The sequence below is a fragment of the Salvelinus sp. IW2-2015 genome, linkage group LG31 (genome assembly GCF_002910315.2).
Source record: "Salvelinus sp. IW2-2015 linkage group LG31, ASM291031v2, whole genome shotgun sequence".
NCBI lineage: Eukaryota > Metazoa > Chordata > Actinopteri > Salmoniformes > Salmonidae > Salvelinus > Salvelinus sp. IW2-2015.
Genome location: NC_036870.1, coordinates 11,797,401 through 11,819,399, shown reverse-complemented (window position 1 = coordinate 11,819,399; position 21,999 = coordinate 11,797,401). Strand labels below are relative to the sequence as shown.

The following is a 21,999-nucleotide window of genomic DNA, read 5'->3' as shown; positions in this document are numbered from 1 at the left end:
CCTCTATACCTTCAACTCACCCACCAACCTTTATACCATCAACCACCCACCAACCTTATACCTTCAACTCACCGCACCACCTCTTATACTTCAACTCACCCACAACCTCTAACCTCAACTCACCACCAACCTCTATTACTTCAACTCACCCACCAACCTCTATACCTTCAACCACCCACCCACCAACCTCTATAATCCTCAACCACCCTCACCCACCAACCTCTATACCTTCAACTCACTCCCACCAACCTCTATACCTTCAACCCTCACCCACCACCTCATACCTCAACTCACTCACCCACCAACCTCATACCTCACTCCACTCACCCACCAACCTCTATACCTTCAACACTCACCCACCAACCCTTACCTACTCACTACCACAACTCACCTCACACTCACCACAACCTCTATACCTTCAACTCACTCACCCACCAACCTCTATAACTTCAACTCACTCACCACCAACCTCTATACCTTCAACTCACTCACCCACCAACCCTTATACCTTCAACTCACTCACCCACCAACCTTTATACCTTCAACTCACTCACCCACCAACCTTTATCCTTCACTCACTCACCCACCAACCTTTATACCTTCAACTCACCCACCAACTTTATACCTTTCAACTCACCCACCAACCTTTTACCTTCACTCATCCCACAACCTTTAACCTTCAACTCACCCACCAACCTTTATACCTTCACTCATTCAACCACAACCTTTATACCTTTCAAACTCACCCAACCAACCTTTATACCTTCAACTCACCCACCAACCTCTATACCTTCAACTCACCCACCAACCTTTATACCTTCAACTCGCCCACCCAGTGACATTTTTTCCAATCACAACCTTCATACCTCTGAGTGACAACTTTCCACCTCCTCTGATTTGACCGCTGTATAGCTGACCCAGTTTGACCTTTGATCTCTAGGTTGGGGGACCCCATGGCGGAGGTGACAGCAGGGCGCTACCGTACGGTGAAGGAGCAGCTGGCCGCCATCCGGCATCACCGGGCCCTGCTGGAGAGCCAGGGCCTGTTGGCCCCCAGGGCCCTCGTCACCAAGCCCCGTGAGCCCCCACCTCCATTCACCCCCACCCTCTCCCACTGCCAAAGACTCCAGCTGCAGCAGCAAGTCCAGCAGGTCTGTGGTCCTTGTCTTTGTGTTGGGGTTAATTCCACAAATTCAATTCTAATTAAATTCCTTGTCCCTGTAAATTTAATTTAATTCAATTCAAATTCCAGGTCAGTCTTTGAATTCAGAGATGATTCAATTCCTCTCAATTCCAATGTTAGGTAAATTCCAAGAATTCTATTCCCAATTAAATATTATCCCAAACAATTCCACAAATACGAATTAAATTCCCTCAGGCTTTCGGGCTGATCATCTCACTGTTTAGACAGCCTAGCTATACTTGGAAATATAGGAATACATGTTGAAATAATTAAAAACAAACACTGCAGTCAATTGTTTTATACTAAGTGCATTAATTCCATAATCTGGGACATTTACGAATATTTAATTTCAATTCTAAATTCCAATTGAATTCAATGCAAATTGAGTGAATTGAATTGCAATTTCAAATTAAATTGGAATTGACCTGAATCCTGCGTTGTTACAGTTGAAATCGGAAGTTTACATACACTTAGGTTGGAGTCATTAAAACTCGTTTTTCAACCACTCCACAAATTTCTTGTTAACAAACTATAGTTTTGGCAAGTCGGTTAGAACATCTACTTTGTGCATGACACGTGTACGTTTTCCAACATTTTTTTACAGACAGATTATTTCACTTATAATTCACTGTATCACAATTCCAGTGGATCAGAAGTTTACATACACTAAGTTGACTGTGCCTTTAAACATCTTGGAAAATTATGTCTTGGCTTTAGAAGCTTCTGATAGGCTAATTGACATAATTTGAGTCAATTGGAGGTGTACCTGTGGATGTATTTCAAGGCCTACCTTCAAACTCAGGCTATTGTGCTTGACAACATGGAAAATCAAAATAAATCAGCCAATACCTCAGAAAACAATTGTAGACTTCCACAAGTCTGGTTCATCCTTGGAAGCAATTCCAAACGCCTGAAGGTACCACGTTCATCTGTACAAGCAATAGTATGCAAGTATAAACTCCATGGGACCACGCAGCCGTCATACTCTCAGGATGGAGACGCATTCTGTCTCCTAGAGATGAACGTACTTTGGTGCGAAAAGTGCAAATCAATCCCAGAACAACAGCAAAGGACCTTGTGAAGATGCTGGAGGAAATGGGTACAAAAGTATCTATATCCACAGTAAAACGAGTCCTATATCTGTACATAACTTGAAAGGCCGCACAGCAAGGAAGAAGCCACTGCTCCGAAACTGCCATAAAAAAGCCAGACTATGGTTTGCAACTGCACATGGGGACAAAGATCATACTTTTTGGAGAAATGTCCTCAGGTCTGATGAAACAAAAATAGAACTGTTTGGCCATAATGACCATTGTTATTTTTGGAGGAAAAAGGGGGAGGCTTGCAAGCTGAAGAACACCATCCCAACCGTGAAGCACGAGGGTGGCAGCATCATATTGTGGGGGTGCTTTGCTGCAGGAGGGACTGGTTTACTTCACAAAATAGATGGCTTCATGAGGAAGGAAAATTGAGCATATATTGAAGCAACATCTCAAGACATCAGTCAGGAAGTTAAAGCTTGGTTGAAAATGGGTCTTCCAAATGGAAAATGACCCCAAGCATACTTCCAAAGTTGTGGTAAAATGGCTTAAGGACAACAAAGTCAATGTATTGGAGTGGCCATCACAAAGCCTTYATCTCAATCCTATAGAAGATTTGTGTGCAGAACTGAAAAAGCGTGTGCGAGCAAGGAGGCCTAGAAACCTGACTCAGTTACACCAGCTCTGTCAGGAGGAATGTGCCAAAATTCACCCAATTGCTTGTGGAAGGCTACCCAAAACYTTTGACTCAAGTAAAACAATTTAAAGGCAATGCTGCCAAATACTAATTGGGTGTATGTAAACTTCTGACCCACTGGGAATGTAATGAAAGCTGAAATAAATCATTCTCTCTACTATTATTCTGACATTTCACATTCTTAAAATAAAGTGGTGATCCTAACTGACCTAAGACAGGGAATCTTTACTAGGATTAAATGTCAGGAATTGGGAAAACAGTTTAAATGTATTTGGCTAAGGTGTATGTAAACTTCTGACTTCAACTGTGTATTTGCTAATGATCTTTTATGTCATTGAGATAAACCTGTTAAAACAACAACAAAAATATCTAAATCAACCTAGGTAGTAAAATCCTGGTCAATCCTGGATTCACAATGAAGATACCCTTTGTTTGTTTCTTGATCAGTAATGACTGTATTTTCCTCTGTCTGCAGCACGTCCAGCTCCTAACCCAGGTCCAAATGTTGACCAGCCCGGTGGCTGCACTGCAGAGCGAAGCTGCCACCACCAAGCAGTTCCTGGTGAGAGAAGCATACTGACAAACACACTTTCACTGGTGCCTTCAGCTGCACCAATTTATAAACATACTCTCATTCTCTCTCTGATAATCCCACCATATCTCCCTCCCTTTCATCTCTCTCTCAKAATATATATATATAGTTAATGTACTCCTTCCCTACCTCTTCCTCAGATGGAGTTACAGATGTTTGCCCAGCGTGGGGAGTTGACCCGGGGCCCAGTGGAGCCAGGTTTCACCAGTGTGTTCAAAGCCTGTAACCTACAGGTGGCACTGTCACTGCTAGAGGAGCTCTCACTGTCCCCAATCCCTTACAAAGAAGCCCCTAACGAGCCACGAACACGCAGGAGAGGTAAGTGTGCGCGAGAGCTATGACGATAGTCAAATTGATGAGGTAAAGGCGACTTCTGTCAAACACATACTCCGTTTCATTACAACATACCCGTCTCAATTTAGGATGTTGGGCCTAATTCATGTTTGTTTAATCTTTCTCACACTAACTGGTTCGTTGTGTGTTACCAGTCCGGAAGCATCCGTCGATGCCCCCCCAGCTGGCATGGCTTTTTGCCACGCGCCCGGTGTTCCTGTACCCCGAGCTACTGCCCCACGTCAGCCTGGACCCAGCCCTGCATTCTGCTCGCTCCGTCAGCATGTTCACCGCAGGAGAGGACTGGTAAGAATAACCTATTAAATATAATGACTAAATGTTATACCCTCCTAGATTGCCCATATTACACTGTATATGCTCTGTTAAATGCACACCGTCCTAAACCAATTTGTTTCCGTAGTACGTAAACTTGGAATCTAAATGAATTAGATTTCTGTATGCTTTTTTGTGTTAACAACTCACTGAGAAATAAACTAAATCCGTAGGCTGAGTCTTTTGCTCTTCGCCATTTTGTTTTTCCAGCCTGATCGTCCTGGGCCTGAGGAACCTGGGGGAGACCCTGCAGCCCAAGGAGCTGCTGTGTCACTACCTGCTCCGCGCCAAGAAGGTCTCTCAGCTCCGTGACCACATTTTGGAGAAGTGTAAACCCACCCATGCCAACAACGTCATCAAGGTAGAACCTGGATCTACAAATTCTATACAGTATTACTAAAGTAAGTGTTAGTGGGACAATTTATCGTTTGGGATAGTGCACACACATMTTTCTAAATGACTTGTTTCTAGTTAGTTAGCTAGTTTCTTTACTTGGACCTGTTCTATACAGTGGCAAGAAAAAGTATGTGAATCCTTTGGAATTACTTGGATTTCTGCATAAATTGGTCATAAAATCTGATCTTCAGCTAGGTCACAACAATAGACACACAGTCTGCTTAAACTAATAACACACGAACAATTATACTTTTTCATGTCTTTGTTGAACACACCATGTAAAAATTCACAGTGCAGGGTGGYAAAAGTATGTGAACCCTTGGATTTAATAGTTAAATAAAAATGACTGGTTTACCCTCCTTTGARAGCATTAACCTGAACCAAWTTTTTTTGTAGTTGCGGATCAGACCTGCACAACGTTCAGGGGGAATTTTGGACCATTCCTCTTTACAAAACTGTTTCAGTTCAGCAATATTCTTTGGATCTCCGGTGTGAACTGCTCTCTTGAGGTCATGCCACAGATTCTCAATCGGGTTGAGGTTGGACTCTGACTGGGCCACTCCAGAAGGCGTATTTTCTTCTGTTGAAGCCATTCTGTTGTTGATTTACTTCTGTGTTTTGCGTCYTTGTCCTGTTGCATCACCCAACTTCTGTTGAGCTTCAATTGGCGGACAGATAGCCTTACATTCTCCTGCAAAATGTCTTGATAAACTTGGGAATTCATTTTTCCGTCGATGATGGCAAGCTATCCAGGCCCTGAGGCAGCAAAGCAGCCCCAAACCATGATTCTTCCTCCACCATATTTTACAGTTGGGATGAGGTTTTGATGTTGGTGTGCTGTGCCTTTTTTTCTCCACACAWAGTGTTGTGTGATCCTTCCAAAKAACTCAACTGTAGTTTCATCTGTCCACAGAATATTTTGCCAGTAGCGCTGTGGAACATCCAGGTGCTTTTTTTGTGAACTTCAGARGTGCAGCAATGTCTTTTTTGGACAGCAGTGGCTTCTTCTGGGGTGTCCTCCAATGAACACCATTCTTGTTTAGGGTTTTACGTATTGTAGACTCGTCAACAGAGATGTTAGCATGTTCCAGAGATTTCTGTAAATCTTTAGCTAACACTCTAGGATTCTTCTTAACCTCATTYAGCATTCTGCGCTGTGCTCTTGCAGTCATCTTTGCAGGACAGCCACTCCTAGGGAGAGTAGCAACAGTGCTGAACTTTCTCCATTTACAGACAATTCGTCTTACTGTGGACTGATGAACATTAAGACTTTTAGAGATACTTTTGTAACCCTTTCCAGCTTTATGCAAGTCAACAATTCTTAATCTTAGTCTTCTGCGATCTCTTTTGTTCGAGGCATGGTTCACATCAGGCAATGCTTCTTGTGAATAGCAAACTCAAATGTTTAGTGTTTTTATAGGGCAGGGCAGCTCTAACCAACATCTCCAGTCTCGTCTCATTGATTGGACTCCAGGTTAGCTGACTCCTGACTCCAATTAGCTTTTGGAGAAGTCATACTTTTCCCAACCTACACTGTGAATGTTTAAATGATGTATTCAATATAAACAAGAAAAATACAATAATTTGTGTGTTGGTAGTTTAAGCACACTGTGTTTGTCTATTGTTGTGACGTGGATGAAGATCAGATCAAATTTGATGACCAATTTATGCAGAAATCCAGGTAATTCCAAAGGGTTCACATACTTTCTCTTGCCACTGTATCCACTAACATGAACTAATACTCAAATGTTAGCTTTGACCATAAACAATAAGAACGAATGGGCCTCAAAAAGTGCCTCTCCCTATGTCTTTTTCAGGCCTACCGACTCCAGAAGGTGGTCCAGCCCATGCCAGTAGCCTGTGAACGAGTGAACCCGGGTGACCTGCGCCCCTCAGTGGAGAGAGAGGAGAGAGCCATGCCCGGATGGCTGGGGGTACCAACCAACACTTAGAATACTACTGCCTGATCCCAATCACAAATCAACACCTAGGATAGTTAGAAACTATATTGTTGGCTATCTAGCATTCCAATTTTCTTAGGGGAGCTTCCACCGTATTGCAAACACTTATTGTCTGCAAACAATAAAGGCTATTTCGGACTGGAAGTTTGTTTGTATCAGTTAAGATAAAAGTCAACTTTATTTGGATAACTAAATAGTTAATATTGATTTAAATACATGTTCTATTCCTACAGAGAAGTTTGCCTTATATCTACGAGGCAATCGAAGATCTCAACAGCTCGCCAGATACAGAAACTATGTCGGCCTGTCAATCAAAGAAAGCCCCACTCAACACGCTTCTCTTCAGTTCCTCCAGAACCTTGGACTACAGCTTCCCACCCGCGACTCGCTACCCGCCCCAACTCCCCGACAGCCTTTCATTCCAGCGCTGCGGCTTCAGGCGCTGTCACCCTCCACCAGACTGTGACCTTTCGCTGTCCCTTGCTGTATCGCACAGCGCCACCCACAGTCTGAAAAGTGTAACTACACCCTCAGAAAATAATTTGCAGACGGGTGCTGTGATTCAGCAGTGCATGGCCCACCACGAACTGCAACCCATCCACCCTGCAACATCCAAACTTCCTTCTCTTCAGCATCCCACCAAGCCTCATCTGAAACATCCCCTCAGGCCTCAACCCAAACCTTCCCAGAAGCCSCTGCAAGTCATTCTCAATTTGCCTGCCCCAGTGGCTGCAGCTGTCCTTTGTCCCGCTCATTCCGCCAGGGTATTGGCCTCCCWATTGTCCCATTCCGCGCCATTGGCCGAAGACCTGGTTGCTGGGAAGTTCAGCACGTTCGCTAACCTCCGCAGGCTGCCCAGGTTGCTGCCAGCTCCTCCACCCAACAACGAGAAKCCTCCACAAACAAACCTGAATACCGTGACCCCTAACAGTGGAGCAAACCTCCTTTGGTTTTCCCATATGAATAGTAGAATAGCCTCCACTAGTACCGAATCTCAAACCTCTGTCTCTACTACGATTCCTATCGAACAATTCAAGGACAAACCCTCCAGGACCAGCCGGCGGGTGACGAAGGAACCCAAAAGCAGCCTGAAGAGTGAGGGGCAGCCCCAGCCTTCAGCCTCCCCGGAACCCCCTGCCCTGGACCAGGCTCTGACCCCTGACGACTATGTCACAGTTGTAATGGAGGAAGAGGGTGGAGATGAAGAGAAAGAGGACTGTGGCATGGAAGAGGAGGATGGGGATGATTTTGGAATGACCCTCCTGGCCCTGTCTGAGTCCTCTGCCAGTCCCCCGGGGAGCGTTGACTGCATTGACTCCATGGAGGGGTCAGAGGAGGTGCAGGAGATAACGCTGACCCTATCACCCAGGCCGTCGGGCATGGGGGACGGAGGGAGAGAGGGTGATGAGGGGAGGGGAGACAGACATCAGGAGGTAGAGGAAGCGGTGTCACCAGCCTCCGAGGTGTCCACATTGTCTGTGCCAGAGCTGCAAGTGAGTGAGATCATGCGACATGTTGATATTACAACGTATGAATAAATTGTAGTTACCAAGTTCTTTACATATTCTTTACATGTATATCACACGCCTCATAGTTTTGGTTTGTGTGTTATCTTTCCTTGTAGGAGACGATGGAGAAYCTGTCATGGCTGGCGTCAGGGGGGAGGTCAGAGGACTCGGAAGAAGGCGAACGATCAGGCACACCCTCAGGTTAGCATCCTGCCAATCTTTAAAAACCACAACATGTAGGGGGACACGCACAGTTTTTCCACTAGGATTATTTTCAGCAGCGGTTGCAAAGTTAGCAGGGGGGGGGGGGGGGGGTTCCTGCGCGGGGCAGCGCATGCGGTCTTCCTGGGGCATATCTATATGTCTCCATTATAAATAAAACTTTTTGCAGTATAGGCCACAATTTGCAGTAGCAGTCGCTACTAAATGTGTATAGGGGGGAACACTTCACATAGAATTGAATAGGTTTATGAAATATATCAATGCTGTCAGATTTCTACAAAGTCCTAGGGGTCTGTTTGGAATTAGTCCTCTTGCTCTTCTCCCATCTAACCACACCTGCTGGATTTGATTTGTCCTTCCCAGGCTGCTGTAGTAGCACCCCCAACCCTCCCAGCTCAAAGCACGAGCAGCATCACACTGGAGAAGTTGGCAGCGAGGGCATGTCCAAAATCCCACCAATRCTCTACGACGATGACGACGTACTCGACAGCGACCCCCTGAGGGAGAAGAAGAAAATAGCCTTCGCTCAGAATTATCTCAACAGGGTAAATAATAATTCATTTTATCTATTAAGCTCATTTCTTGCACCCAAAGTGCTTAAAAGGCTTTGGGCTACATTTTCTGTCTGATTAACACCCCTAGCATTGAGCAAAGTTGGCCAAAATAATCATTTGAAATAGACTGAGGTGGCATTCAATCCGATACTACATCGGAATAAGGCAGCTTGCAATTGCATGCAGTGTATCACATGCAATACGTTGTTGCGCTATTTACAGTTATAGCCACCCTCTCATCAACATCATTTAGATTTCTGCCTAAATAGACATACCCAAACGTGATTATTTTTCATGAGATGGTCATTAACAACTGTTGTTGCGTAGTTTTAGAAAGGTCTGGAACTCACCTTTCTGGTAAAAATAGTTATAAATTGCTGAGGTGTACTCACTTTGAGGACGCAAGTTGAAACGCGTAGTACAAATATCAGACTTTTCATAATGATTTCTAAATATAGAAATGATCCAATTTTAAACGACTTACTATAAGATATCACCTTAGAACAGTGAAATGGATATGATGATACTTAGTGACAGTACAATATTGGCACAAGTTCATATAACTGACGAGAGACCTTTCTCCTAAACGTCCACTGAGCGGCGCAGAGACGCCATTCAAATGTGTGCAGATTTGTTACAACTGCAGCTTGAAGCAGGAATTGATTTCGGCCATCTGTGACCAAGATAAAGTGGTCTTGTTTAAATTCTATGAAATGTAGTCTTTTCCTGTTGAGAGCTGTCAATCTGACTGAGAATATCACAGTGAGATGAAACCTCAACTTGTGTATTTGCTAGACTGTCCCCTTTCATATACCGTCTCCCAGGTTGGGCTCAGTCACTCAGAGGAAGAGCAAATCGATTCTTTGTCTGGATAGGCCAGAAAATCACTCCTTATGCAAATGTGGGGTCTAAAACCTGACACTTCAAGTCAGCGCCGCTGAGAGAGTGGTAGCACAGAGCAGACAGATGGGGGTTTCTGGCACTAGAAGGAACAGGACCGTACGACATTCACAGAGAGCTTTGTACACCAGAATGTCAGTCGGAACCAGTCCAGAACCGCCCAAAGTCCCCTATTTAGGGGACGTAACAGCTAAGAGCTTAAGAAATCCTTAATCCTACTGCAAATATAACTCTCTTGCTCTTTATGACCAGGTGTGCCATGCCCTGCAGGGGGTGCCGGGGCGTGTGGAGGAGTTTCTGGAGATACTCTATGAGTTTGAGCAGGACGGAGATGAGCACACCTCTGTGGAACTCTTCACCAGGCTTAAGCCTGTTCTGAATGAGTGGCCGGAGCTGCTCCGAGACTTTGCTGGCTTCCTCTATCTCGAACAAGCCCAGGAGTGTGGACTGGTATTTGCTGGCTTGGCCTTCTATTCACTTTGTAAATACTCACTTTGAAACTTGTCCTGTGTGTGTGATTTCATCAAAACTAAAGTCCACTGGTCTGTTATTTGTGTGTGACAGACGGTGTTCAGTGTTAATATTCCTTCTCCACCTGCCGTAGCTCGCAGAACAGCAGGCATTTGAGAGGAGCCGGCGCTTCCTGCGACAACTGGAGCTGAGCTTTGGGGAAACCTCCTCGCACTACTGCAAGATAGTGAGCGTCCTTCAAGGAGGCCCTACTCTCAGTCCTGCTGGCATCAAGGAGGTGTGCTGGGGGGTGCTACATTGATTTCACATGAGCAGAATGTTCTACTTTTTATCTTGGAAAATGGCAATATAACATATCAAAGCTAGCGAAGCAGACGGGAGTGAAATATCATAGTGGAGGAGGGTCCATTTATTCATCAGATTCYAAAGGTAGTTTATTAGAACATTAGATGTCTCTTTCTCTATCTTTCAGATGAAAGCTCAGATGGCCACCCTTCTCCAAGGTCACACCCACCTGCAGGGGGAATTCTGTTTTTTTTTCAACGAGCTCCACACACGGCCCTCGCTACAGTGTCAGACTGAGAACAGAGGCTGTGGTGATGTGACCAACACAAACTCCACTTCCCAGAGGTCATCAGCAGCAAATGCCAAGAGATGCCAAGGTCCTAAAACCCCAAAAGCCAAACGAGTAAGGGAGGATGAAGCGGACGAGGAGAAAGAAGGGGATCGCTCAAACCGCCCAGTCTGTGCCAAAAACATCTCGCTTACACCCAGTGGAGAGAAAGTCATCCTCTGGACCAGGTTAGAGCCATTGTCCTCCTGTTGTATGCTCGTTTAAGGAGTGGGGTGCAGAGTATATTCTACCATTCTGGTGTATTGTCAAATAGATGCTTCGCATTAGAAATAATTGTATTCAATCTTGTTTCATTATTGTTATTATTTACCAGGGAGGCGGACCGTGCCATCTTGACCGCCTGCCAACAGAAGGGAGCTAATAAAAGCACCTTTCAGGCTGTCTCCACCCAACTTGACAACAAGACAGCCAATGAGGTGAGAGAGAACCACACCCACTTCCATTTCTACCCCTTACCACGTCCCATAGCCCCACTATGGGGCTGAAAGAACAGGATAGGAATGTGAAGGAAACTGCTAGTTTGGGTAGAACATGGCGCTTGCAACGCCAGGGTTGTGGGTTCATTCCCCACGGGGGGACCAGGATGAATATGTATGAACTTTCCAATTTGTAAGTCGCTCTGGATAAGAGCGTCTGCTAAATTACTTAAATGTAAATGTAGAACCATAACCATGTTACTTCCTATTTAGATCTGTGAAGGGCCAGCAGCTAGACCAATGGGTACTAAAATGMAATTGGGTCTGTGTGTGATTTTAAGATGTTTCCTTTGAGGAGGTGGCCATTTTACCCTTTTATCCCTTTTTACTGTAACTTCCCTAAACATGTCTCCTCTAGGTTTGCGCCCGTTTCCAGGACCTCATGCGCCTGTTCCGTTTCTCCACCCAACGGGTCTGCTCCGATGAGGACGCTAGTGARACAGAGCAGCCAACCAGCAGCAGAGAGCCAGAACTGCACTGAACCGGACCCATCACCAGGGCAGTGATCAGCGGGGCACAACGTGGAACGTTCAAATGGACATATACTGAGCGTGGCCCAGAGGAAGAGTACTGTTATAACAGTCAGCTGGACTGACCTGGGAGCAGTCCAAGCTACAGAAAAGGAGGAGCACTTGATTTAGCAATCTCTGAATACTTGGCTGGGACTGTATAAGAATCTCTGACTCAACACTATAGGGGACTGCAAAGATAGTGCCATCAAAAGGGAGACATATATGGGGCCACTAATGAGAGGATTTTTTACTATTATGTGCTGGTGTGCATGAGTGCCATGTGCAGGCCACATGAGGTTCCTGGTGCTATGAACCATGTAGGTGGGAGGAGGTGCAGCAAATGTGAAGTACAATTGTCTTGATTGTATAAAAGAGACGGATTGCAGAATGTGTAAAATTGGTCATGGCTCCACATAATATTTAGTGTGCTGTTGAGGGGATTTCAATGAAAACGGACACATATACAGTAGCACAATCATGTTGAAATGATCAGCTGAAATGTAAATATTTTGTTAAAGGGGAAAACGGGTAATTGATTTCCAACAATCAGGTCAGGCCCCATGCATAAGCGACATAGTCGGTCGCCTTGGGATCTCAATTTACGGTTACTTACAACTTACTGTTGAGGTAGAATACACAAGGTACAATTTCTATATTTGGTTGTMCATCAGCAGTTTTTCTCATATCAGTTACTGACAGTCACTAAATTAGCTGTCAGCTAACCATTTTTAGATTGGTAAATTAGTCTTGCCAGCCCCCCCAACCCATTCTTGCCAAGGGCCCCCAAATGGCTAGGGCAGCCCTGTTTCCAATTGTACAGTTTGCCATTGTGTTTTGTAATGAATCTACTGGTCTTACATGATGAGTGTGGGGGCAGTTGTGTATATTTGAATAAAATGTACACATTTGTTTTACAGAATAAAACAGTGGTGCTTTCCAGTTTATTGTTGTGTTGAAATAAAAAATGAATGGGATTCTTACTTATACTATTTGATGTCTGTAAATTGATGGTGTATATTTCGGACAGGTGCTCTGTACTTGTACTGTATGAAGCCTGTCATTTGGTCATGTGTGATACTATGGACCTTGGTTGCACTATGATTGACATCAAAGTGGACCGATGTACTACTTACATCGCATCAATGTATGTCCTCCTCGACCAATGACAAGGTCAGTTTCCGTCATATTCCGTTTATGTCCCGCCTTTCAATTGTCCACTCGTCTTTTCCGAAAGAGGAGCCGCAGGGTGACAGCGAGGGTTCTCTTTTCCACAACATATGGGCTCTTTTTGTTTCTGTGTTTTATTTGATAATTCTGTTCACTTGAAGGATTTAGAAATATGGCATCCTTTTTGTCGCTCATCCSTGCTTTCATGTTATCGGTTGTAATATTTTCTGGAGCGGTAGTCGCACGGGGTGATGTGCTAGAGCTAGGGGACGCGGATTTCGATTACCTGGCAGCGGAGCACGAGACGATGTTAGTGAAATTCTACGCTCCATGGTGAGAGAACAAATGGAAACATTCCCTTTTGTCTATATCCATTGTRATTCATAGACATGCAATGTAATTTAATGCAAATATGTAAGTACAGTATCTATTCTAGGCAACTGTCCAAGACATGTTCCGTTAGCCAGCTAACTATATTCTTTGTTTCAGCTGTCAAGCTCAAGGCAAGTAGCTACTGTATCAATGCAAGCTAGCTAGCAGCATGTTGGCCGTTATGTGCAAATAGTATTTGAGCTATTGATATGTTTTCAAAATTGGCAAATTGATGTCTTTATAACCACAATTTGCTTATGAGTTTTACAGGTATAACACGTTTATACCCACGCATAACTATGATATCATTTGCATTGCCTGTCACTTCATATTCAGTTCCTTGGATTATATCTCCAGTAATCTATTTTATCATTATTTGCTTCGCAGGTGTGGACATTGTAAGAAACTAGCCCCAGATTTTGAGACCGCAGCCAGTCGACTGAAAGGGACAGTGCCACTTGCWAAGGTATGATATAGCTACCACACCACTTTGTCAGAATAGCTATCAATTTATTTTGTTTGCCAATTTGTTGTACAGTAGCTTTTTATATAARCCAGGGACATTATATGAAAGGGCTAATGTACTTTATATAGACCCCTTTCCAGTACACGACACAGTGACGTCGACGTTCACGCACAGATGCACCCTACTCTTGGCTGCAGTAAGAAAGGCATCGACGTATGCGCCCATGAAACATCCTGGATTTACGTTTTTATTACTTCTAAACAAAATAACGTTTCGGGGTTCTCATGTGCTTACAATGATGTTTCGATTCTTGCTTGAAAAGTTCCTAAGATTATGTTTGTGTTGTGATCTTTGCTAAATAACTTTTGGATGCAGCAGTTGTTTTGCTACATAGGCTGTAGCAAAAGCTAGCCAAAGAGACATTTTTTCTGGTTGAAGTGTTTTTTTAAAGTATAATGCAGTTGATTTGTGATGATGACACAAATATTATATTAAGCAGGACATTCACACGAGCCTTAAAATAAAATWKTAATCCAAAAGTAGTGTGAAATGCGCTCCTAAATAGAGCCTTTTCCCCCCTATAAGAACTCCCATGTGTTTTGCCACCAACTTGCGCAAATCGCCCTCCTGCAGCAATGTTTGAAAACACAGACAGGGGTCTATTGCCTCTGGCATCTCCCTATCTTTTTTCTCACTCTTTTGCTTTCTATAATTGTTTTACTCTATCTATCCCTTTCTCTCTCCTTTCACACTGCCTCTCTCTACCTCRCCACCCTCTGTATCTCTTCCATCCATCTCACTCTCTCACCCCTCAGGTGGATTGCACAGCMAGCCCAGACATTTGCGGGCGTTTCGGAGTCACAGGGTACCCCACGCTCAAGATCTTCAGAAACGGAGAAGACTCCTCGTCCTATGACGGACCACGCTCAGCAGGTGTGTGTGATTTTAAGTGTTGTTATTTAAAGTACACTCATCATGTAGGCCTACTAATGCATTTGTCTGCATACAAACAGATGGGATTGTCCACTACATGAAGAAGCAGGCTGGACCCAACTCGGTTACCCTGCGCAGCGAGGCAGACGTCGAGGCCTTTGTCAACCATTTTGACGCCAGTGTAGTGGGTACGTAGTACTCTAGAAGAGTATTAGTTACCTGTTTGTTCTTAACTGAATCTTTGGCTCCCTAAATCTGTACTTTTCACATTGTCCATCATTTAATTGATGTTCACTGCTCTGAAAAGCCTTGTGAGAGGTGAATGCAACATGGTGGAAGCCAACACTGGCAGTGTTGGAAAGGGCTAATGTACTCTCTCTCCATACTTACCTCTCCCCTCCCAGGTTTCTTCTCTGGGCCTGACAGTGCTCAGCTGGCAGAGTTTCTGAAGGCGGCCGGCGTCATGAGGGACCACTTCCGCTTCGCCCACACCATCAACATGACCCTGGGCCTCAAACATGGGGTGGACACTGAGTGAGTGAGTGAGTGAGTGAGTGAGTGGGAGGGAGGGATAGGAAGAGAATGGGAAGAAGTGAGCGTGATAGAGAGTGAGATCAAGATAACCCTGTTGAGGTAAATCAGGTGTCTTAGTGCTGGGCTAGAGCAAAATTGTGTACACCCTGGAATGGACTGAGAAACACTGCTATAGTGTGACTGTGCATGGTGTGACCAACAGACTGATCAACTACCGTCTTATCGCTCTCCCCTGCGTCTCTCCAGGAGTGTTCTGCTGTTCAGGCCCCCAAGGCTGAGCGGTAAGTTTGAGGAGAGCGTGCTGCGCTTTACTGAGACCGTCACCACCCACACACTGCGCCGCTTCATCAGAGACAACATGTAAGACTACTGCTCCCGTTTGTCTACTCTAAATCCATCACCTGAATGTCTGTGTTACATTAGTGTCTCTATCTCTCTCTTATCTCTCTCTATCATATCAGTTTCTCTTTTTCATATCCCCATCTCTCTTTCCCCCTTTACCTCTACTTGAGTGTCTAATGTTATTGGTCTTCCTGTTTCCTTTGGTCAGTTTCGGAATGTGCCCCCATCTGACCAATGAGAACAGAGATAAGCTGAAGGGGCAGGACTTGTTGACTGCGTACTATGATTTGGACTACCTTCGGAACCCCAAAGGCTCCAACTATTGGAGGAACAGGTTGGTACACCTCCAATACCACAACACTTTAAACCACACTCATATTAGATGACCCACACTTAATAGCAACCTTCTCTTTTATTTCAGTTCTGTTTTTAATTTGATACTGAATTCATAGTAGGTATGTTATTATTGTATTGGTTACAATTATGTTACACTCGTTTTTTTTTATGGGATGATATTGAAATACTATTATTACCTTACATGGTCATTGGGCAACGTAAAGTGTGACCAAGTAGTAATGTAGATATGTATTCTCTTGTATTATGTATTTTGATTTCGACCTTATCCTACATACAGTACATATAATACCTGAACTCCAAATATTGTATACAAGGTGGTATATAAGTTTCCTATCATTATTTTTAAATGTCGTTCATGTGCTCTTCTCAGGGTGATGAAGGTGGGTTATCAGTTTGCGTCCCAGGGCCTGAGTTTTGCCGTGGCCAATCGCAGGGACTTTGTGGACGAGCTAGAGGAGGAGTTTGGTCTGGGTGCGTCGGACGGAGGAGATCTGCCCTTCGTAACCATCAGAACACGACAGGGCTTCAAGTACACCATGAGGGAGGAGTTCACGTGAGTTACAGACAAACTCAGSAAAAAAAAGAAACGGCCCTTTTTCGGGACCKTGTCTTTCAAAGATAATTTGTAAAAATCCAAATAACTTCACAGATCTTCATTGTAAAGGGTTTAAACACTGTTTTCCATGCTTGTTCAATGAACCATAAACAATTAATGAACATGCACCTGTGGAACGGTCGTTAAGACACTAACAGCTTACAGACAGATGGTAGGCAATTAAGGTCACAGTTATGAAAACTTAGGACACTAAAGAGGCCTTTCAACTGATTCTGAAAAACTCCAAAAGAAAGATGCCCAGGGTCCCTGCTCATCTGTGTGAACATGCCTTAGGCATGCTGCAAGGAGGCATGAGGGCTGTAGATGTGGCCAGGGCAATAAATTGCAATATCCGTACTAAGACAGCGCTACAGGGAGACAGGACGGACAGCTGATCGTCCTCGCAGTGGCAGACCACGTGTAACAACACCTGCACAGGATCGGTACATCTGAACATCACACCTGCGGGACAGGTACAGGATGGCAACAACAACTGCTCGAGTTACACCAGGAATGCACTATCCCTCCATCGGTGCTCAGACTGTTCGCAATAGGCTGAAAGAGGCTGGACTGAGGGCTGGTAGACCTGTTGTAAGGCAGGTCCTCACCAAACATCACCGGCAACAACGTCGCCTATGGGCACAAACCCACAGTCGCTGGACCAGACAGGACTGGCAAAAAGTGCTCTTCACTGACAAGTTGTGGTTTTGTCTCACCAGGGGTGATGGTCGGATTCGCATTRATCGTTGAAGGAATGAGCTTTACACTGAGGCCTGTACTCTGGAGCGGGATCGATTTGGAAGTGGAGGTTCCGTCATGGTCTGGGGCGGTGTGTCACAGTATCATCGGACTGAGCTTGTTGTCATTGCAGGCAATCTCAATGCTGTGCGTTACAGGGAAGACATCCTCCTCCCTCATGTGGTACCCTTTCTGCAGGCTCATCCTGACATGACCCTCCAGCATGACAATGCCACCAGCCATACTGCTCGTTRTGTGCATGATTTCCTGCAAGACAGGAATGTCAGMGTTCTGCCATGGCCAGCGAAGAGCCCGGATCTCAATCCCATTGAGCACGTCTGGGACCTGTTGGATCGGAGGGTGAGGGCTAGGGCCATTCCCACCAGAAATGTCTGGGAACTTGCAGGTGCCTGGGTGGAAGAGTGAGGTAACATCTCACAGCAAGAACTGGCAAATCTGGTGCACTGCAGTACTTAATGCAGCTGCTGGCCACACCAGATACTGACTGTTACTTCTGATTTTGACCCCCCCTTTGTTCAGGGACACGTRATTCAATTTCTGTTAGTCACATGTCTGTGSAACTTGTTTAGTTTATGTCTCAGTTTTTGAATCTTGTTATGTTCCTACAAATACATACACATGTTAAGTTTGCTGAAAATAAACGCAGTTGACAGTGAGAGGACGTTTCTTTTTTTGCTGAGTTTAGTTGAGGTTCTAAGTCTAACCTTTAAGTTCCACCACGTACAACCCTACTAATTATGTTTGTTGTTGATCCTATTTAACAGGAGAGATGGGAAGTCCCTGGAAAGATTCCTGGAGGATTACTTTGCTGGACGACTAAAACGTTACATCAAGTCGGAGCCCATCCCTGAGAAAAACAAGGGTCCCGTCAAGGTATGTTTGTTTGTCTATGTGAACGAGTGTCTGTATTTCTGTGTTATTATTCAATACTCAATCGCAGTACATTTGTGTTTCTGATTTTGTTGTCGTGACAAATCACAATTTTTTTGTGCGCGTGTGTTTGTGTGTGTGTGTGTATGCGCGCGCCCACTCCCAGGTAGTGGTAGCAGAGTCATTTGAGGAGATTGTGAATGACCCTGAGAAGGACGTGCTGATTGAGTTCTATGCCCCCTGGTGTGGTCACTGTAAGAGCCTGGAGCCCAAGTACAAGGAGTTGGCAGAACAGGTGAGAAAGACTACATACACAGACTCACCAATGCCACATTTTATGTAATTTAAAACTAGAACAGAATKTTTTATTTACTGCCACTATTTACTATTATGGCTTTCCTCAGAACAATTGTATGCATTGAGATTTGTGATTTGTCAATAAACTAAGGAAAAGAGCTAAAGCCAAGTAAACCCTTTTGTTCTCATTGGTTATTTCTCCTTTTTTCTTCTCCCTTCAGCTCTACTCTGACCCTAATATTGTCATTGCCAAGATGGACGCTACAGCCAATGATGTTCCACAAGGCTTTGATGTGCAAGGGTGAGACACCACACTTTATCACCTGGTTATCCTTTTCCTTCTATCAGCTCTCACTTATCTTTCCATTCATTTTCTCCCTGTCTCTGGTCATTCATTCATTGTGTTTCTCTCGCTCTCTCATGTATTGTTCTGTAGGTTTCCCACCATCTACTTTGCTCGGGCAGACAAGAAGGACCAACCCAAACGATATGAGGTGAAATCTCCCAAAATGTTATTACCATTTTACATAAGCAGACACAAACTAGTCATATACCAGTGTTTCCCCTATATTCATTTAGCAGCGGCGTCCCGCCACTCCCAAAAAATATATTTAAAAGAAACATATATATATATAGAGAGAGAGAGATTATTTTGCATTGTGATGGCATTTTCCTGTATTACCAAATGAGGAGAGTTACAAACCACACACCAGTCAGAGTTATACTTAAACTTCATCTTTAATAATATGAGCTTTACAATAGCCCTTTGACTCTCAGATCAATTCAGTGTCTATAATGAATTCTGAGAGTCCCTACATAAGAATACAAAGATCTTTTATAGCCAAGATACACCCCTCTCAACTTACATGACGAACCACAGATCTTAGGAACAGTTCACAAAGGTTAAGATTTGTATGAAAGATATCTATAAAACATAGCAGACAGTTACTGCTGTGTCGACAGTTCTTATTGTAAAGACCAGTGTCTGGCCCCCTCCTACTCCAAACTGGAACCCGTCTTACCCTGGTACGGTATAGCACAAAAACATTAGCTTTACTATCTGGAATGCTCTTTAGGCTTTATTACCCAAAGACATCGTAAATCTCCTCTGGCAGTGCTATCTCATAGAGACCCATCCTCAGTGGAACACACAAACACAATAGTCGACAGAATCCTCTATTCTGTCGAATAAAACAACCATTATAATGCAATACAAGCACTATAACATAATCTTGCAATTTTCCACGACATCTTCTATAGATATTTCTGCCAAAACATGCTTTTAAAGGAATAGCGCAATGACTGAAAGCAATGGCTCGCAAAACTACTTCACCCACTAGATTTGCCACCGCTGCTGAAAACAATCCTAGGGGAAACACTGCATATACTGATGTATCAAAGATTGTATATGTCGGGTTACAAAGGGTGCTTAAAATGTTTTCCTGTAATTCCAGGGAGCCCGTGAAGTGAAGGACTTCATCAAGTACTTGAAGAGAGAATCCTCGCACATCCCCGTTGTCAGTGGCGTGAGAGAAGACTTGTGAACAGAAGTGATTCYATGGCAGGGGTGTATGATGGGAAATGTATCTTGAGACCCCTGGAATTGCAGTTGTGGATACGCTGTTCCTGAAGAGTCACAACTTCTGCTGAGATTCTTTATTTCTGATGAAATAACACTCCAGAAACTCTACCCACAAAGTTTTTTRCCCCTTGAAACAACAGATTTGAATGAAATCCAAGTTACACGATTAACTCTCCAGGAACAGAGCCCCTTGTAATTGATCAGGAGGAGTAATAGCATTTCTACAGAAGAGAAACAATGAGTGAGGACTGCCAGCTTCTAATGTCAAGTGACCTGGAAGAGAGATGAGGCTGATTTGTCTTGGCATAAGACTGAACCAAACCTTCCCAATTTACATTCATATAAAGGCAAAATCAAAATGTACATCGACGGCATGAACTCACCAAGGATCAGTTTGTTGCAGGTTTATCATGCATCAAATACTGTGATATTAATATATACTGTATAATGATACTGTAATAACACCTATTTGTTTCTATATAGATCTTGACTTACTATCTCTCCTCTATCTCAGAACCATCTGTCTTCCTCACCATCATAAGCCATACCATCCATTCCACCAATGATGATTGCTTGTGTAAAATACTCTGAAATGGCTCCATATTTCCTAGTTCTAAAAAAAAGTTCAGACGGGTATAAATACCCACTGGTCTTTTTGTATGTGCGCTTGAGCTACTGAGTTGGTGTCATTCCAGACAGCACCAACAACCAACCAACCACTCACTCCTGATCTATCTGCCTCCTGACTGCATACAAAACCCAAAACATCCCAACCCATTCTCCCTTTTTTTTGGCCATGCAAATATCAAATTAACCATATTGGAAATACTGTAAAGGCAATATTCCGATTGGCAAAAATTACAAGTAGCCACAATGCTGTTCTTGAAAAAAAAAATGTTTGCACCCTATGTTTTTGAATATTCAGGTTTCTATTTGTTTCTATCATATGCCATTTTGCCAGGAATTTTTAGAGCAACTAACTTCTGAAAGTCCTGTACGATGTTTGGATATGGCTATGAAGGACGTGTGTGTGTGTGTGTGTAGTCATATTTATTGAATAGAGTATACAGTAAGCAACATACTTTGTACATAATGTGTGAAAACAAAGGATATTTGCTATCTTAATTGTCTCTTTTTTGACCGAGCCTTATAATTTATTGATGTACATTTTATTTGTTGCTAGAGTTTTGCACTCAGAGGACCCATTATCCTTACAGTTTATTTTTGATCTGCTAAGAAATTGAGATATGTCTTTGGCGTTTTCTCACTTAAACGATTCCGGTAACATTTAAAAAAAAAATTGTATTTGATGTGTCTGACTTTCTTCTGGAAAACAGTCAGACAATAGTCTACTGTCGTACAACGTAGTAACACAGTACGCATACTTACATCAGTGAATACATATTTAGTTTTCTGGACACAGTSCAGCGTTCCCCAACTGGCGAGCCCCTAAAATATATATATATTTAAACAAACATGTTTTTTTGRGTTGGACATAGTCATTGTTGGACATACTTTGAACAAAAATATAAACGCGACATGTAAAGTGTTGGTCCCATATTTCATGAGCTGAAATAAAAGATCCCAGAAATGTTCCATACGCACAAAAGCTTATTTCTCTCAAATGTTGTATTTCTCCTTTGCCAAGATAATCCATCCACCTGACAGATGTCATATTAAGAAGCTGATTAAACAGCTTGATCATTACACAGGTGCACCTTGTGCTTTGGACAATAAAGGCGACTCTAAAATGTGTAGTTTTGTCACACAACACAATGCCACTGATGTCGCAGGTTGAAGGAGRGTGCAATTGGAATGCTGACTGAAGGAATGTCCACCAGAGCTGTTGCCAGATAATTTAATGTTCATTTCTCTACCATAAGCCGCCTCCAACGTCGTTTTAGATCATTTGG

General features: G+C 43.7%; 2 protein-coding genes across 3 annotated transcripts in view; both read left to right on the top strand.

Annotated features, from left to right (window-relative positions):
• The window catches only part of LOC111955492 (GON-4-like protein), a 22,847-nt gene extending 10,096 nt beyond the window's left edge, over positions 1-12,751 (top strand). For both annotated transcript variants that reach the window (XM_070436356.1, XM_023976339.2), the window contains 14 exons: positions 941-1,151; positions 3,396-3,482; positions 3,653-3,830; positions 4,001-4,151; positions 4,389-4,539; positions 6,392-6,508; positions 6,769-8,028; positions 8,160-8,244; positions 8,629-8,810; positions 9,972-10,169; positions 10,324-10,467; positions 10,663-10,991; positions 11,138-11,240; positions 11,659-12,751. In XM_070436356.1, the coding sequence (XP_070292457.1) occupies positions 941-1,151; positions 3,396-3,482; positions 3,653-3,830; positions 4,001-4,151; positions 4,389-4,539; positions 6,392-6,508; positions 6,769-8,028; positions 8,160-8,244; positions 8,629-8,810; positions 9,972-10,169; positions 10,324-10,467; positions 10,663-10,991; positions 11,138-11,240; positions 11,659-11,781 (3,319 nt within the window). In that variant the 3' untranslated portion in view covers positions 11,782-12,751. The remainder of the gene's footprint in view (positions 1-940; positions 1,152-3,395; positions 3,483-3,652; positions 3,831-4,000; positions 4,152-4,388; positions 4,540-6,391; positions 6,509-6,768; positions 8,029-8,159; positions 8,245-8,628; positions 8,811-9,971; positions 10,170-10,323; positions 10,468-10,662; positions 10,992-11,137; positions 11,241-11,658) is intronic.
• A 287-nt stretch (positions 12,752-13,038) lies between these two features.
• LOC111956039 (protein disulfide-isomerase A3) lies at positions 13,039-21,682 on the top strand. The gene is made up of 13 exons (XM_023976458.2): positions 13,039-13,312; positions 13,739-13,817; positions 14,633-14,750; positions 14,831-14,938; positions 15,155-15,284; positions 15,531-15,644; positions 15,835-15,960; positions 16,354-16,536; positions 18,102-18,210; positions 18,374-18,502; positions 18,726-18,805; positions 18,941-18,998; positions 19,959-21,682. Exons 1-13 carry the CDS (start codon positions 13,152-13,154, stop codon positions 20,046-20,048), a joined length of 1,485 nt encoding a protein of 494 aa, XP_023832226.1. The 5' UTR covers positions 13,039-13,151; the 3' UTR covers positions 20,049-21,682.
• The last annotated feature ends 317 nt before the right edge of the window (positions 21,683-21,999 follow it).